The sequence below is a fragment of the Rattus norvegicus genome, chromosome 1, assembly GCF_021556685.1.
Source record: "Rattus norvegicus strain SHRSP/BbbUtx chromosome 1, alternate assembly SHRSP_T2T, whole genome shotgun sequence".
Lineage (NCBI taxonomy): Eukaryota > Metazoa > Chordata > Mammalia > Rodentia > Muridae > Rattus > Rattus norvegicus.
This window is the reverse complement of record NC_141534.1, coordinates 166716383-166734069: the sequence shown is the minus strand read 5'-3', so window position 1 is coordinate 166734069 and position 17687 is coordinate 166716383. Positions and strand designations below refer to the sequence as shown.

Sequence of the window (17687 nt, the reverse complement as noted above, 5' to 3'; positions counted from 1 at the left end):
ATGCCAATGCACTCCACGTCTCCATTTCGTCGGTTGGCTGTGTTTTTTTTTTTTTGTTGTTGTTTTGTTTTGTTTTGTTTGTTTGTTTGTTTTTGTTTTTGTTTTTTTTTTCATTCTCCTTTTAGTCTCCTCTGGTAGCCTGGTTGACCTGAGGGTTTGTTTTGTTTGTTTGTTTCTGTTCCTGTTTTTTATTTTTTTTTTAAAGACAGTAATTTTTAGCTCTCTTTGTCCCCATCCCTGCCTGACCTCTTAGATGATGCAGTGTCTCAAAAGGGGTCTTTTCCTCTTTTGATGTTGGTAGGTGGGGAAGAATGGCGTGATCCCTGCACATGACTGTGAAACAAGAGAATGGATTCATTACTTGGGGACAGATACACGCTCGTAAATGTGTGTACACAATATATCGTAAATTATCTACGGTACAGGAGAGTGAACCTAGGATTTTACACCTGCTAGGCAAGTGCTCAGCCACCTAACTAGTTTTTCAGCTCTGTTTATACTTTTTTATTTTTATCTTGCAAGAGAGGCAAATTGTTCCAGTTGGCCTTAAACTCATTCTATAGTCCAGACAGAGGAAGCTTAACAGTCCTCCAGCTTTAGTCTCTTACCAGACTAGCAGAGTTCATAGCCCTGTGCCATGAGGCCCTGATAAATAAATACATTTTGGAACTTTTGTAAGAAGAGTGCCCAGTGTTTTGTGTGAAAACACCCTCTTCCTTTTCAATCCTTTTTTTTTTTTTTTTTAATAGTCCTCTCTGAGTCCCGGAACCTTTGCTCAGACAATTAGGTGTCTAGGGAAGCTTTAGGCGGTGATACCTTCCACAGACCAACCAACGCTTAAGGGCGTGGAGAAGCAAGCAGGGCGGGCACTGCGCGATGAGGGGGCGTGGCTTGGCCGGGGAGATTGACTCCCGGATGCTGTCCTTATCAAGCCTCTGGCGCCTGCTCTCCTGTATGTCCCTTCTGCCCCGAGCTGTCTCATTACTGCCAGCTCTTGCGCAGCTTTGTCTGGGTTTGTTTCCACGTCTGTGGTTTCTGTCGCCGCTACCCTGTCTCCATCGCCCAGCTCAGCTTCTGGCCTTCCTCCGATACTCCACGGGAGAGCCCAGAGAGCCTCCGGAGCTGGTGAGCTGAGGTGGGAGAGAGCCCGAATTCGGCTGGGGACTGTGGGGACCTGTACTGAGTCAGCCACAATCAGCTAGTATCTCACAGCCAGAATGTGTTCTGGGCCATTCTACTTTTGCTTTCTTCCATCTAAAGCCAAACTTAAGCTGTAGTTTAGAACTGTGGGAACGAAGCAGAAACCGAGACTAAGAAGTCTACTTACTACAGAGTTGTGGGCGGCCATAAAGGTCCCCAGGTGGAATTTTTTTGAGACTCAGTTTGCAACTGAGTGATCTCCCCTAAGTTTCCCTCCTCAAGCAAGGATGACTTCAGAAGTCATGCTAAACTGTACTCTCTCTCCGAGAAAGAGAGCAGAGAGGACTTGGTTGGAAGGTGAGAAAGTATGGTACAGCAATTAATAATTAAAGTTATCTGCTAAAGCAAACAACTCCAAAGGAGACCTGTACTTGATTCTTCTCAGTCCCCAGTTCTCAGCACATAGTTTGGGTGAATCCTTTAGGTGTCAATGTCAGGCCACTGTGTTACCGCTGCCATCAATATTATTAGCATAATAATAGTTAATGATAATTAATGACAACTTAATTGTTGAGGTGATGGCGGAACCAAAATTGAATTGTAAATAAAGGTCAACACTCATAATAATTAAAGACATGGATTTGTATAGTGCCTTCAAGTTTATAAAGCACTCTGGAATGGTCCTCATAAGTACACATTATTCACCTTTAACTAGTCAGAGCTAGTCATGGTGCCTTGCTCCTGTGCACTCAGGAGGCTGGGGCATGAGAATCACAAGTTCAAGACCAGCCCAGGTGCTAAGAGGAGGAGCTGTAATTGATACAATAAGGCTTTGTACTGAGAACAGCACCGTGATGTGGTTTCACTGTGAGAACACACATCATCAATGTATATGCACATCTGTATGGCACAGGTTGTGTGGAATGTATATAAAAACCTATTGCTGCTGGCTCCATGATGCGTAAGAACGCGAAGTGAAGTCAAACATGGTGTCAGGAGACAGAAAACATGAAATGGGGGAAGCTGCAGCCAGCTAATGGTAACATGCTGCTTCACTGTAGATGTTTAGTAAGTTTGTATTCCAAGATAGTGATACAAAGTGTAGTCTAATGGATGTATGCAAGCCAGTAATGTAGCTTTTTTTTTTTGTCATTTCAAGTTGTGTGAGCTGTACATAAATGTTTGTATAGGTCTGACATCTTATATGAGTGAGGTGTCAGGGCTGCGGCACTCATGACTGAGATGTCTGTAGGCAACAGGAGCTTCAGCACTGTTAGAATCCTGTGGGACCACCACACACATGCAGTCTAGTATTAGATTTTATGTAGTACATGACTACTTTAAACGTCAGATTCAGATATAATGTGCCCTGTTTGGCATGGTGGTGCACACCTGGAATCCTAACACTCAGGAAACTAAGGTTCAAGGATAACAAGTCCAAGGCCAGTCTGGGATACAAAGTGAGACATTGCTTAGGAAAAATAAATATGTAATGATTTATAATTGAAAAATAGTGATCTAGTGAGTGCCATGTATTGTGAAATAGGCTTTGTAACAGCTATTTAAGGCCCCCGTGTTCTTTTTATGTAGAATTTAATTCATTTTATAGATGAGGATCTTGAGTAGAGCCTGTAGTACTCTAAGCCAAGTCCTTCATTAAGCATTGCCAGCGGTGGGACTCAGAGACAGAGGCGTCCTTAGAATAGAGCCCAATGGTCCATGGAAGGAGAGAGCCGGAGGGTGGAGAGCAGCATGCTCTAACATGCTGAGAAGACAGTCCACCCAGTCTTTTAATTATGTGGTGGGAGCCCAAGCCTGGAAGGAAGGGCGGCTTTTCTTCTGACTCGGAGGCCACTTTTGCTCTTCTCACAAGTGAACCACCATTCTCTCAATTTAGTGATCGATTGAGTCATTCATATGTGTTCCAATTTTCTCTTGCTTGACTCAGGCTGTAGACAGACAGGAGTGCAATATTCCTATCTCATTACCTAGAAAGCTTCCTGAGAGACTGGTCTAAACTGATCGTTTCATTCCCATCAGAAACTCTGCAGGGACTCCCTGTCTGTAGGATCGATACCACAATAAGGTGACAAAACCCATCAGGATCTAGCTCTGCTGGTCCACTTAGTCCCATCTTTGCTCACAGGCTTTGCGCTCCACTTCCCCAACAATTACACCAGCCTCCTGGAAGCCTCCCCAGCTCATCGTTGTTGGTTACCTAAACCAGCAACCTCGCTGCTTCTCACCACTTGGCTGACCTGATCTTCACTCTTTCTTTGCTGGTTCATCTGTTCATGCACTCAGTTAGCCAGCAGATATGTGCCAGAGCCTATCATAGACCGTGCCTGGTTCTAGGTGTAATTGAGGAGTGCAGTGAAGAAACCACAGAGGTGGCAATCTCTTCAGAGATTTTGGGGGCTGTAGGAGATAAGAAAGTAGTGGCTTTTACTGACAAATGGAAACCCACTCTACAAGGTTACTGAGGAGTGCTGAGTGCTCCCCGGGTCAGAGTTCAGCCTGAGCTGAGTGCAGACTGCCATCTTGGGGACCTGACACTGGAGCTTTGTTTTTATAAGCATGCACTTATAGCCACTGCTTGGGTAGGTGGAAGACTTTTATTGTAGCTAAGAGAGAGGCATCTGGAAGGAGCCATGGCTACCTCTCAGGGACAGAAAGAGGAGCAGACTGGTGATTGCCAGGACTATGGGAGCAGAGAAGATAGCAAAGATTGTGGGAGAGCCCTGCCAGTGGCTATGCTGTAGCTGTAGCTGTAGCTGGAGGAGGGCAGGCTAGCTGGAAATAGCCTGGGAACTATTGTGGGGCCTCTGATCTGTTGGAAGCCTGTTTGGTTTAGTAGAGAACTAGAGGCCCTCTCCAGACACTAGGGTTCTGTAGGAGAAGATAAGAAGGTAATGGCCTTTACCGGCAAACAGAAACCCACTTTACACGGTTTCTAGGGAACACTGAGTGTTCGCCGGGTCAGAGTCCAGCCTGGGGTGAGCACAGACTACCACCTCGGGGTGTTGGGACCTGATCCTGTGGATCTTTTATTTTGTAGCATGCATTGAGTATGTGTACTATTTGAGAACTCTGACAGTGAGAAGTCCTGTGAAGAAACAAGCAGGGAACAAGGCACAGAGGTGGCAAGGGCATTGTTGGGTAACAACCCAGCAACTGGATGATATTTGAATATAGCTTCAGGAGGTGAGACAGTAGATGATGTTTGACCAGAACCGAGGGAAGTGAGGTAGGGAATTGTGCAACTATCTGGAAAAGAATGTACCAGGCAGAGGAGCTGGCTAGCTTGGCCCAGTTTACCCTCTCTGAAAGTCCTTTGCTGGAGCCTTGATCTGCACAGTTGTGCCTTTTCTGTTTTCCTAGTTGCTCTGTGTTTATCTCTAAGACAACACTACTGCTTCATATTTACCTGTGTGTATGTCTGCTTCACTCCTTCTAACCTTGAGAACAGGTGTCTCCTCAACACCCATGTAAAGGCCTCATACATGTAGGCACAGAAATGTTTATTGAATAAATAAAGAGGGGGACTCATTGGCTTAGCTCTTATGGGCTCCCTCCCTCCTTCCCTCTCTTCCTTTCTTTTTTTTTATTTGTATAAATTATTTGTAGATGGGCCTTGGATGACAGATCATTTGAAAGATTAAGTCTTAAAGTTTACTTTTTTTCCTGTTTGGCCTGAGTCCCTTCTGTGGTGTCTGGGAAGTGAGGCTTCTGGGCTCTTCCGTGCTCTTTCGGTTTCCGGAGGCTTCTACTGTCAGTGTCACAGACCGGCTAGCCTAGCAAATGGCAGCTAAACTATCGAGAAGGCCCATGTAGCTGAGTGTGCACAAATGTCATCTCCAGGGGGCTGGGAGTAGGAGCAAACCCAAAGCCAGCTATTCCTTGAGCTGCACACAGAGGGTCACACCAGCCAAAGCTGCAGGTCTACCTGCATTAGACCCCCCCCTCTGGAACTGAGATCACACCAAGATGCACCCTTTGAGAATCTACACCCTCTGTTGTGTGTACCCCTCACACAGTGAACTACAGGGCAGAGCATGGATTTGGCATGGATGAGAAAGCAGATTTGTCTTTTATCCTGGGCTTCAGGATGGGGAGGAAGCTTGCCTAAAGCATTGTTAATCTCGAATGTTACTCGAATGGGTTTGGGTAACCTATGAACCCTAGGCCAAGGAAAGGACGTATCCAGAGAACAGAGTTGTTGAATGAGGGTGCATAATATTTGCTTTGGGATGTTGATACCATGATGCTCTCTGTATATGAAAAAGTGGATATTCAAGTATATCCACAGCTCCCATGTGCCTTCAGCAATGAAATGACCAAGAACTTGTATGCAGACCCACACTGAACTGTTTACTGTCCTTACAGAAGTCATGGAAGAAGTTTCATCCTGCTCCCTCCGCAGCACTCTGTTCCAGCAGGAAGAACAGAACAGGATTACCTACCGGATCCCAGCACTGCTGTACATTCCTCCCACCCACACCTTCCTGGCCTTCGCAGAGATGCGTACCTCAAGCAGAGATGAGGATGCTGTCTACCTGGTGTTCAGACGAGGGGTGATGAAGGGGTGCTCTGTTGAGGTGACTCATCCCAGATATAGGCATGGGCCTCTCTTGGGAATTGGTTCTAATGCTCTGTCTTGTTTTGGCTTGCTGGGAGCCAAAGTGGTTTAACTAATTCACTGCTACAGGCCTCATCTTCTCTCCTCAGAGCTGAATGCACTTCCGGGTCTCTTCTTTTCTCCCCACCTTTGACCAGCAAAACTTTGTGTGGGTAGCTAAGAAAGGGAAGGCTTTTACTACGTGGTTAGGGACACACAGCATCTTCACAGCCTTTCTGCCTCCTAGGTTTTGATGTCAGTCTGGCACATGGGGCAACGAGGCTCAAACACTTTGTCACTTACCCTAAGCCATGCATCTATAATCCAGCAGGAAAAACATATCTCAGACTCAGGCTCAAGCTCCCAAGGCCTCTGTGGTTCATTCAGACCAGATGTGGCCGGCTTTTTGTTCCTATGCCCTGGTAAGGCCACCCAAGGAAGGAAGCACCATTTGCTCAGCTTTGCGAGTACTTCATCCCTGAATCTGCCTGCTTCTCTGCCTCTTACAGTCTGAGCTTCATATCCAAGGTGAGGGCTCTGCTATGTTACAGTGACGACGCGACTGCCGAGCCCTTGTCCTTGCTTTAAATCCTTCTGAGGATTTTGTACTTTGGGGACTTTCCAGCTCCTGTTCTTCATTGTGTCTCCTTAGGTCCCCTCAGGAGCTTGGCAGATGAGACTCCACAGAGGCCCAGCCCCGTGGCCTGACAGGGCCTGGAGCTCTAGCTGTTTCATTTGCTCTGCACAGGTTATCACCTGTGTTCCTGTTGCTTCTCTTTCTGGCGGGGCCAGTGAGCTACCAAGCAAGGCCGTTGCTGGTTTTGTCTCCCGGTTTGCTCTTGAAGAACGCGCTGCAGGGCCTCACTGTCCAGCAGTCCCACGGTTCCCACATTGTCTCGTCACTGCACTGACTTTCACTCTTTCCTTAATGGTAGAGTTTTGAAATTAGGAAAAACATTTCTCAACATAGCACACTGATTTCATTAGCAGCTTCTAGCTTAGCAGTTAGGGGCATAGCTTTAGTCAGTGTCCTAGTTAGGATTACTGACTCCTGGCTGTGATGAAACACCAGATGAGGGTTTATTTCATCCTACATTTCCAGGTAACAGTCCAGCTCTGAGGAAAGTCGGGACAGGAACTCAAACAGGGTAGGAACCTGGAAGCAGGAGCTGATGCAGAGGCCACAGAGGGTGCTGCTGACTGGCTCATTCAGCCTGCTTTCTCATGGCCTGGCTGGCACCTCTCAATCACTAATTAAGAACATGCTCTACAGCTGATCTTATTTCTCAGTTTCGGTTCCCTCCCCTCAGACAACTCTAGCTTGTGTCAAGTTGACTTAAAACTAGCCAGGGCAGTCAGTGTACCCTGTTGGATTTCTGAACTTGGGTCCTTGCGTGTTCTCTGCTTTATCCCTTAACAGGATGTAGTTGAGAATGTGAACTACCTCGTAAGAACACAACACTAGACATCCTTCTCGGTGGCCAGCTTCCCTAATACTTCATTCATATAAGGATCTTAATCATTGATGGTAAATTGCATGTTTTAAATGAGATAGTCTCTACTTCTAACCATACAGTGGTCTTATCCCTGCCTTCTTGAGCAGTCATACCATAAAGCCCTTTGGCAGAGAGGCACTTCCATGCCCCCTACGACTTCCTTCCTCAGGGCCGAGAAGGTCTTTTAGTGGCAGGCTTGATTTGGCATCTGGTCTCCTGAAGCTGCAGCCTGGAGACCTGTCTGGGCTGTCTTCTCAGTATACCAGGCACGTCCAGCATGGGCTTGGCTCCTAGAGTGGAATTTCCTGTGGGGCATAGGCAGGCCTAGTACAGGAGGTGCCCTAACCTGGCACCTGTGTAGATGAACATTTGATAGAACCCGTCCCATATCACCATATATGAACAAAGGGTCATCTCCCCGTTCCCCATTAAACACAACCTCATGAGTTGGGATGCTTACTCTTTTTTTTTTTTTTCTGGGCAAAGTGGCTTTATTAGTGTGGCAGGATCACAACAGGACTTAGGAATCAGGACTTAGGGGCCCTTCCTCTTGCCAAAGGTGGGCACAACATTGACAAAGCGTCGGTTGTACTGCATTCGCCTCTTGGCCCGACCAGTCTTCTTCTTTTCCTGTTTGGCCATCTTGGGAGTCTGACCTCTCACTTTCCCAGCACGAGCCAGAGAACCATGAATTTTACCTCCCAGCATGCGGCCGGCTACCTCCAGAGTGGTCAGGGCCTCTACACCACACTGGCCTAGAGTGGCCTCATCCTCCAGCGGCGAGCCTGTCAGAAGCACGACTTGGTCTTCGGGGGCAGTGCCTTCCAGTGAGGCCACATGAGCTTTGATCTGGGCGACCGTCTCCTGGTTGGTCACCTCGAGGGTGTGTAGTTCCTGGGCACGGACAAAGAGCTGCATGTTGGCTACTTACCCTCGGACGCCGCTGCTGCAACCGCAAAGATGGAGTCAAGAAAGAGCGGGATGTTTACTCTTTTTCTTTTCTTTTCTTTTTTTTTTTCGGAGCTGGGGACCAAACCCAGGGCCTTGCGCTTGCTAGGCAAGTGCTCTACCACTGAGCTAAATCCCCAACCCTGGGATGTTTACTCTTATAAGCAAAACTACCATGAAATACGTTTGTAAATTTTTTGAAGAGGTTTATTTAGCTTGCTGGTGAATTGCCTTGTGCCTTTTCTCTCAGTGTGTGGTGCTAGGATCCAACCCAGGGTTCTACATAAGCTAGGCACACACTCCATCCTGTTCGACACCTCCAGCCTTTTATTTAATGAACACATATATCTTGGCATAATTTTCCAGAACTGAGCATCCTGGCAAAGGATAAATGTATCTATACCCAAGAACTCAACTATTATACTCCAATCCATATATTAAGGAGCCTATTTGTCCATATTTTTTTTTACCAACGATTACCAAGGTTTATAATGTAAAATATTGTTAGTTTAATTCCAATTTATGTTTTGTTTTGTGTGTGAGGTTGAACATATTTTCTTCCTCCTTCTGTAACATGTCTGCTCTTTGGGGAGCTCCGCCTTTCTTGTGGTGTGTGTAACTAGTCATTATCTCTTTTACTCCTTTTGTAGCTCCTCTGTTCCTCTCCATTTGGCCAGTGAGGAAATGCCAATCAAGTCTGCCCAGATTCTCGCAGTAGTGATAAGAGCAGGCTAGGGCAGGGCTCTCTGACTCTGCTTGAGTCTTTAGCTCCTCTGCATTGCTCTCCCACCCTAGCCCAGGACGAGAAAAGCCCTTCAGTCTTGAACTTTGCTGGGAACGTCCCTATCTGATCCATTGTTTATGTTTCATTGTTCTCTCCCCCCAGTCACGCCCCCTCATCTCTGGGCCCTCTGTTTGTCTCTCTGTGTACATGCGCCACAATACATGTCTGGCGATCAAAGGACAAGTGGAAAGTCCTCGGTTCTCTCCTTCTACCATTGAGTCCCAGAGGTCAGACTCAGGTCACCAGGCTTGGTGGCAAGCATCTTCACTCTGAGCCATCTCACTGGACCCGCCTTTCTTGTTTTTTTAAAAGATTTGTTTATTTATTTAATGTACGTGTGTGCACTGTTGCTGTCTTCAGACACAGCAGAAGACTTACAGATGGTTGTGAGCCACCACGTGGTTGCTGGGATTTGAACTCAGGGACTCTGGAAGAGCAGTCAGTTAAAAGCACTTTTTAACCACTGAGCCATCTCTCCAGCCTGCCCCCCTTTTTTGTTTGTTTGCTTTTGTAAACTTTTATTGGCTGTGCTCACATGCCAGGTATTGGAGATACAAATGTACACAATTTAGGTTTTGTTCAGAAAGCTCATGGTCTGAAAGAGGAGACAGTTACCAAACATATGGATAGTGTCATATAGATGCTCTAAGCTCTTAGAGGAGTGAGTTTCCAGGAAGACTTTCCAGAGGAGGTGGCACTGGAGTTGGATATTGGAGAATGATTTGGAAGTCCGGATGAAGCAAAGAACATTCTTGAGAGAGAACAGCTTTTGCAATAGCTAGCATTTCCATTTTTCAGATTTAAAGCCACCTTGTAATAGCTGCCAAGTTAGTGATCATTTGGGCCTTCAAGATTCTGTCCAATTCAATGTCACATATTGTTTGAAAAAAAGAACTGATGCTTTTTTTTTTTTTTTTGGTTCTTTTTTTCAGAGCTGGGGACCGAACCCAGGGCCTTGCGCTTCCTAGGCAAGCACTCTACCACTGAGCTAAATCCCCAACCCCAGAACTGATGCTTTTAATGAGCCTCTTGTCTTCATTTAGAAACTCATGTCCACTGTCTCCTTCTCTTTCCCTTGTCTAGTGGGGCCCCCAACAGCCACTGATGGAGGCCACATTACCTGGGCATCGCACCATGAGCCCCTGCCCTGTGTGGGAGAAGAATACTGGCCGTGTATACCTGTTTTTCATCTGCGTGCAGGGCCATGTTAGTGAGCGCTGGCAGCTTCTGTGGGGCAGGAATGCTGCCCGTCTCTGCTTCCTTTACAGTGAGGACTCTGGGTGCTCGTGGGGTGAAGTGAAAGATTTGACTGAGGAAGTCGTTGGCTCAGAGATGAAGCACTGGGCCACGTTTGCTGTGGGCCCAGGTCATGGCATCCAGCTGCAGTCGGGGAGGCTGCTCATTCCCGCCTATGCCTACTTGATATCATGCTGGTTTCTCTGCTTTCCATGTTCAGTCAAGCCCCATTCCCTAATGTTCTACAGTGATGACTTAGGAGTCACATGGCACTGTGGCAAGTTCATTAAGCCCCAGGTGACAGGGGAGTGCCAAGTGGCAGAAGTGCCTGGGAAGGCTGGTAACCTTGTGCTCTACTGCAGTGCCCGAACACCAAACAAATTCCGAGCAGAGGCTTTTAGCACTGATAGTGGTGACTGCTTTCAGAAACCAACCCTGAACCAACAACTCTGCGAGCCTCGTGGTGGCTGCCAAGGTAGTGTAGTGAGCACCCGGCCTTTGAAGATGCCATACACATGTCAAGACTCAAGTGGTAAAGATGTTCCCTCTACTCAGAAATGCCCTCTGATGGACAGATCTCTGGAGGTGGAGGAAGGAGCTGGAGCACCATCAGGGACATGGCTCTTGTACTCACATCCAACTAACAAGAAGAAGAGAATGAACCTAGGCATCTACTACAACCAAAACCCCTTGGAGGTGAACTACTGGTCCCGCCCGTGGATCTTGAACCGTGGGCCCAGTGGCTACTCTGACCTGGCTGTGGTAGAAGGACAGGGCTTGTTCGCGTGCTTATTTGAGTGTGGGGAGAGGCATGAGGATGAGAAGATTGACTTTTGTCTGTTTTCAGACCAAGAGGTCCTGAGCTGTGACGACTGTACCAGCCCTAGTAGCAACTAAGGCCAAATAAAGACTGATGGGTGAGGCCCAGCTGTCCACAGAAGGGAGTGGCAATGGCAGCTGGGATAGCAGAGGTCTCTGATGTCCACAGAAAATCTAAGAACTAATGATCTGCTCCTTGCATTTTTTTCCAGTTTTCCCTCAAACGAGCATAGTAAAAATTGTGCCATATCTTACACAACAAGGCTCTTTGAGCTGGGAGTTTGGAGACTGTGCTGTAGTTGTGGCTCTGCTGTTGGCTTGCTTCAGGACTCTGGATGTATCCCTGAACTCTTTGGACATCGAGTCTCCATTTGTATAATGAGAAGATTGGTGCAGGATCTCTTCCCTTCCCTTCCCTTCCCTTCCCTTCCCTTCCCTTCCCTTCCCTTCCCTTCCCTTCCCTTCCCTTCCCTTCCCTTCCCTTCCCTTCCCTTCCCTTCCTTTCTCTTCCCTTCCCTTCCTTTCCCTTCCCTTCTTTCCTTCCCTTCTTTTCTTATTTAAAGGAGAGGCTGTGTGCTCACTTCCTGCTCCACAAACCCTGGATTCTGATCTGAATTGGAGCCACAGACTTGTCTTTTCAAATGATTCACTGCTCACCTGAGTATTAGGTGCTAAGTAGGTGCTTTAGGCTAGAAGAAAGATCTGTGTTGTATTTTTAATAAGAAAAAAATCGCGTTATCCTTCCAATCATACCCAGAGCTGTGCAAATTCTCTATCTTAGGAGACTTGAGGGCTGGAGAGATGGCTCAGTGGTTAAGAGCACTGACTGCTCTTCCAGAGGTCCTGAGTTCAAATCCCAGCAACCACAGGGTGACTCACAACCATCTGTAATGGGATCTGATGCCCTCTTCTGGTGTGCATGAAGACAACAACAGTGTACTTAAATGTGATAATAAATAAATAAATCTTCAAAAAAAAAAAAAAGACTTGAGAAAGCAGCATTGTAAGGTCAGATGCTTTCTCCAGCCTTGATGCTATGTTTCACCTCTCCTTCCTCACACAGAAAACAGTTACTAGGGAGAAAACGAGAAGCCTGTGCCAGCGGCCCTTGATAACGGGCCGCTTGATAATGGTGCTTATTGCTTTTGATGCCATTACCTCTATTAAAGATGAATCTGAGTCAGAGGTTCTTGGCTTACTTCAACTACATCCACCCATCTCCAGGTGGACATTCAAATACTGCGGAAGAGTCGACTAAGATGAGAGCTGTGTGTGCTAGCCTGGTTCCAGGTTACTCACAGTGCTTCCTGGAGCTGGGCTTTTATCTGGTGCCAGGAGCATTTAGGAGAGGCTAAAAGCTAGCTTGTGATCTACCTGAGATGGTTTCACCATGGACTGTGAACAAACATACATATATATATATATACATATATATATATATACATATATATATACATGTATATGGTGTGTGTGTGTGTGTGTGTGTGTGTGTGTGTACTGTGCTGTAGTAATACTATATAGAGTAATACATGACTTCTTAATTCTTAATGATGACCCTATAAGAATTCCTAAAATTACACTAGTAACTATTAAGCCCTTTATAAGAGGATTGCTCTTTTGTCCTCTCTGATAGGAAAACTGCAATAAGAGCTCTGCCAGTCTTCGTGTGTCATGAATTAATTACTTCTGAAATACAAAGCAGGCATTTACAACTTGCAACACATTTCTTGGGGTGTAAAACAATTAACCAGAGGTCATAAAAGGGAACAAAAAGATTTATTGTAGGTGCTAGGACAGAAGATAAAATATTGACTGGGTTTATCTGTACCAAAGTTCATTGTTAACTTAGACACAAGAATTATGGTTTTTAACTTTCAGTGAACCTCTGGAGCAGTGACAGTAAAGAAATGTCTAGTTAGACAACCACTCTTAACGGAAATACAAGTAAACACCTCTTTTGTAAACTTCTTCTTGGACTTATGTTTAAACTTGCGAGGTTTGAGTTAGACGCCTTGCGAGCAAGCATTCAGAGAAGATACAGAGCTAAGAACGAACAACTCAGAACTTAAGGGAACTTAGAGCAGAGTGACTTAGATCGTTTTCACAGGTTTTCTTCCATTTTACCTTGCTCTTAAAAACAAGGATTAGAATTTTAAATTTTTTCTTTCCTTCCTGAAAGTGACTTTCCCTAGCTGACAAGGAATTAAATAAACTGTAAGCTTTAGATGCTCGACCTGTGGAGAAACAAAGGACCTCTTTTAAGTGACAGGTGTTAACTCGCCAAGACTTCTGGCCTCAAGACTAACTTAGTCAAGATAGGTAAATGTTACTATAGAAGGTACACAGTCTCTCACCATGTCTCCACCCCCCCTCACAGTGTTCTTCACTCTTTACCCTCGGATACTTTTAGCTCCAGAGTTGATCCCAGCAATCTAGGTTGGGCCTGGTCCTGCATTGTGAGATGTCCCAAGCCTAAAGCCAAGCTGTGATGTGTAGGATTCCCATTTATCAGTATTTCCCTTTTGTCCCTGATTGAATTTTCCATGACTGCCACTCCTCCAGGATTCCAAGGGAGATGCGGGGCTTATAATGTTCTGAGCGTGTCTTACCTGGCTCTGTGATGCCACGGGCATCTTACTGTATCATAAGCACTGTCATCACTTAGAACAACAGTTGTCAACCTGTGGGTCATGACTGCTTTCACAGAGGTCACCCAAGACCACCAGAGAATAAAACTCATAACAGTAGCAAAATTGCAGTTATAATGTAGCAACAAAAATTATTTTATGGCTGGGGGTCACCACAGCATGAACTGTATTAAAGGGTCACAACATTAGGAAGGTTGAGAATTGCTGACCTAGAACAAATAAATATGTTTGAAGGTCTTCATTCCACTTATTTTTTTTTTGAGACAGGGTTTCTTCGGCTGTCCTGGGACTTGCTCTGTAAGCCAAGCTGGCCTCAAAATCACAGAGATCCACCTGGCTCTGCCTCCTGAATGCTGGAATTAAAGGCATGTGCCACCACCACCCAGCAATTAATGGTCTTGATTGCTAAGGAAACTGAAATGACCATCGTCTTTTTTTTTTCCAGAGGTGGGGACCAAACCCAGGGCTTTGCGCTTGCTAGGCAAGCGCTCTACCACTGAGCTAAATCCCCAACCCCGACCATCGTCTTAATATCTATTAATAGTTCACATTCAATGTTTTCCAAAAAGCAAATTTGAGCCAATTTATTATTTTCAGAGAACTCTTTAGAAAACGTTAATACATGGAGAAATGGCTTTCCAGTTTATTCAGTATGTATTGTGTGGAAGTCTGTGTGAGGAGGGTGTCTGATTAGAGACAGTTGTGAGATGACATACCGGTACTTGGAATTGAACCTGGGTCCTCTCAAAGATCAGCCAGTGCTCTTAACCTCATAGTCATCTCTCCAGCCCCAGAACCCACTTTCCAAACACCCAGAGTCATCCTAAAGATAGGCTTTGTTATCAACAACTGGGAAGAGAATCAGACATGAGAACATGAAGCTCCTTAAGGGAGAAGCTAGGTGTGGATTGTAGGCAAGGCTGAGGCAATGCCAGCCAAGTAGCCCGTAGGTACCCGGAAGCTTTGGAAGCCACAAACTGGAAGAAAATCTTGTTTTATGCCTCTGCCATTCTCCATTGCTGGGTCATTCTCTGGAGCTGTATGTAGTAGCCAAGTCTGAGCTTCCATATACAATTTGGATGGTTCTCCTCTCATTCCAAACACACACACACACCACATTATCCCAACCTACAAACGAGGAAGCAGCACTGAGAATTCAGCTATGTGAGAATACAGAATATAAGCCTCACCAGGCCTCATAAAGCCTTCACCAGATACCTAAGCTACTGGTACTTTGATCTTGAACTTCCCCATCTCAAGAACAGAACAGTAACCCACTAACAGTGACCCATTGTTGTTGCATATGAACTTTTCAGTCTAAGGTGATGATTATGTTCTGTATATATTAATTAGTGCTGGTGATTAACACTGCATCAGTTAGTCCTTAGCCAGCCATTTCCCAAATAACCACACAAAGTCCTTTTAGTATTTCAAAGCTTAGGCCTAGCTGGGTAAACTTAACTAGCTCATATAAGTTAACCAACCACTTAGCCCCACCCAGGCCCATAGTCACATCTGTTCCCTCCCGTGTCTCCTAGTGGAAAGGCCATCCTCCTCCTTCCCAGAATTCCTTTCTCCCTCCCAGGAAGTCCTACCTTCCACTTCCTGCTCAGCTAATTTAAAGTCAATCAGAGAATACCTTAGGTAGGTGAGGAAGGACAGAGATACAATTTGACACAGTATACCCCAACATCTCCCCCTTTTAGTCCAATAAAGGTTTTTTTCTCTTACAACAAAAAACTATATGCAATAAGAAGAATTATAAGAACTATCAGGTAACAATCCATTTTTATTTGGCAATCTTTGAAGAAAGAACTCTACTATTTATCCTATCTCAATGAGTCCGGTTCTAACTCAGTTTCTATCTTAATTTGCATTATTATTATTAATCTAAAAATGCCTGTTTATATTTTCTACAACCTTCATAAGGCATCTTCTGGACCTTTTAACTCTCACTTAACCATCATTAAAACATCTCTTCAGACCCTAAAATCTTCTTAGATTTATGAGTATCTAGTTTTTATCTCCATCAGAGACTTCTAAGGAAAAAAATATCTGAGTATGCAGGAAGTGTGGGCAAGCATTTCCAAAAATTATAGAAATGAGAGACACTTGGCTGGCTGGACAGCTACCCAGTATTCTAAAACATTGGAGCATCAACTTCAGCCTTCTGGACCAGAATATCTGACAGATAGTTTGTGAAGCAGGAATTATGAAGGACTTTCTTACCCTGCCTTGGCAGAGCTTGGCAGTTGACTTTCCTATATCTGTTTGTCCTTTCTCTGCAGCATGCTGTCTTCAGATAAAGTTAGGACATCATCTTTGCCTGTGGCTAGCTTGCCACAAATGAAGCCATCTCCAAATGGAGGTCCTTTGATGCTCACCTTCTTCCAAGTTGAATGATGTGTTGCCAGGAACTGACATGTTTCAATGTCAAAAAAGCCTCAAATTAATTTAAAAAACCTTTAAATGACATATTTGTTAGGGTTTAAATCTTGGCCCGCAGCCAAACAAAGAACACCAAGCCAACATGGTTCCACATGCAGAGGTTTAATGAGAGAAGAAGAGTAGATGGGGGGATAAGTAAAGGAGGCTGCCCATGGGCATACAGAGAGAAGGGACAGGGACAGAGGGGGGAGAGCAGAGACACGAAGAACAAAGAGCAAGAGCGAGCAAGAGAGAGGAGGGGGCAAGCAGACCTGCTTTTCATGGGGCACAAACCAAGAGCTGCAGCAACAAGGAAGGGAGGAGGGGGAGGCCTGGGGATGGGGCCAGACAGAGATAATTTGTTTTCTGTTTAGTGTAAATTAGGCCAAGACATCCCAGGAAATGGGGACAGATATGAAGACTAATAGACCCGCGGGTGAGAATAGGGATTATTAATTGCCCCTACCAGTGTTGGGGCTACATTTAGAGCCAGTGCTCCTGAGCCAGAGAGCCGTTTATCCAGGCCCAGCCTGGCATTAAACTATCTCACAAAAAAGAGAGAGGGAAAAGTCTCACCTAAGGGAAAAGGTCCTAGAACGAGGGTCAGTGAAAGTATCCATCCCTAAGAGCAGCACAGGTAGCTCCAAGTTCAGGAATGCTCCCCTGAGACCATGTGTACACCATGGGAAGTCAAGCTCTGAGGTAAAGAAAGTGCACAAAGGTTGAGGAGGTACCGCTTACCAGCATGTGCTTGAAGAAGGCGCTCTCCTTGGCGGGCAGTTACAGGCAGGGCATCACAGTGATAGGGAGGCCTGCTGGAGTGGTGGAAGTCCTGAGTCCCACAGCAGCCAGCAGGTGGTGGTGGCGGTTGGATGGCATAGATGGCTTGGCGGCTATTCTTTGAGTCTCTGTAGTTTTCAAAGACCATCTATTTATAACATATCTGAACAAGCAAACATTGCTTGTTTCTATTTACTATCTATTTAACCTAGAATGTATGTTTTGTGATAATCTAGACCAGTATCTGACATAACCATAAGTTGGATTGTCTGACCATTAACTTTTATTTCTTAACTGTTTGCAATAGCAGCTATAAAAGGACTGGAATTAAACCTTGCATTTTCAAATGAGCTGCAAGACACAGCTATATAAGAGTTGAAACATACATATGTTATATTGTAACAAAATTAACCTTAAATTTTGTATCAATATACAAAGACTCCTACCAATGAAAACCTTAAATCTGTATCAATATACATTTTTGTATCAATGTAACAAAAATAACCTTATTTGAGAATATCAATAGCTTTTAATTGAAGAGTAGATTCAAAACTCTGCCCTTTTATTCTATTATTTCTTTCTTTTCTTTTTTTATTAACTTGAGTATTTCTTATTTACATTTCGAATGTTATTCCCTTTCCCGGTTTCCGGGCAAACATCCCCCTAATCCCTCTCCCTCCCCTTCTTTATGGGTGTTCCCCTCCCCACCCTCCCCCCATTGCCGCCCTCCCCCCAACAATCACGTTCACTGGGGGTTCAGTCTTAGCAGGACCAAGGGCTTCCCCTTCCAC

General features: G+C 45.3%; 1 protein-coding gene and 1 pseudogene across 3 annotated transcripts; one reads left to right on the top strand and one right to left on the bottom strand.

Moving 5' to 3' along the window:
- The first annotated feature begins 883 nt into the window (after positions 1-883).
- Positions 884-12008, top strand: Neu3 (neuraminidase 3). 2 transcript variants are annotated; one of them, NM_001393673.1, is given in 3 exon segments: positions 884-1125; positions 5527-5738; positions 10070-12008. In NM_001393673.1, coding segments are annotated over 2 exon segments (1257 nt in total). In that variant the 5' UTR covers positions 884-1125; positions 5527-5531; the 3' UTR covers positions 11120-12008.
- Positions 7717-8222, bottom strand: LOC102553078 (ubiquitin-like protein FUBI-like; annotated as a pseudogene). Its single transcript, XR_015652106.1, has one exon. The product of XR_015652106.1 is annotated as a ubiquitin-like protein FUBI-like, transcript variant X2 (transcript).
- Positions 12009-17687: the final 5679 nt, after the last annotated feature.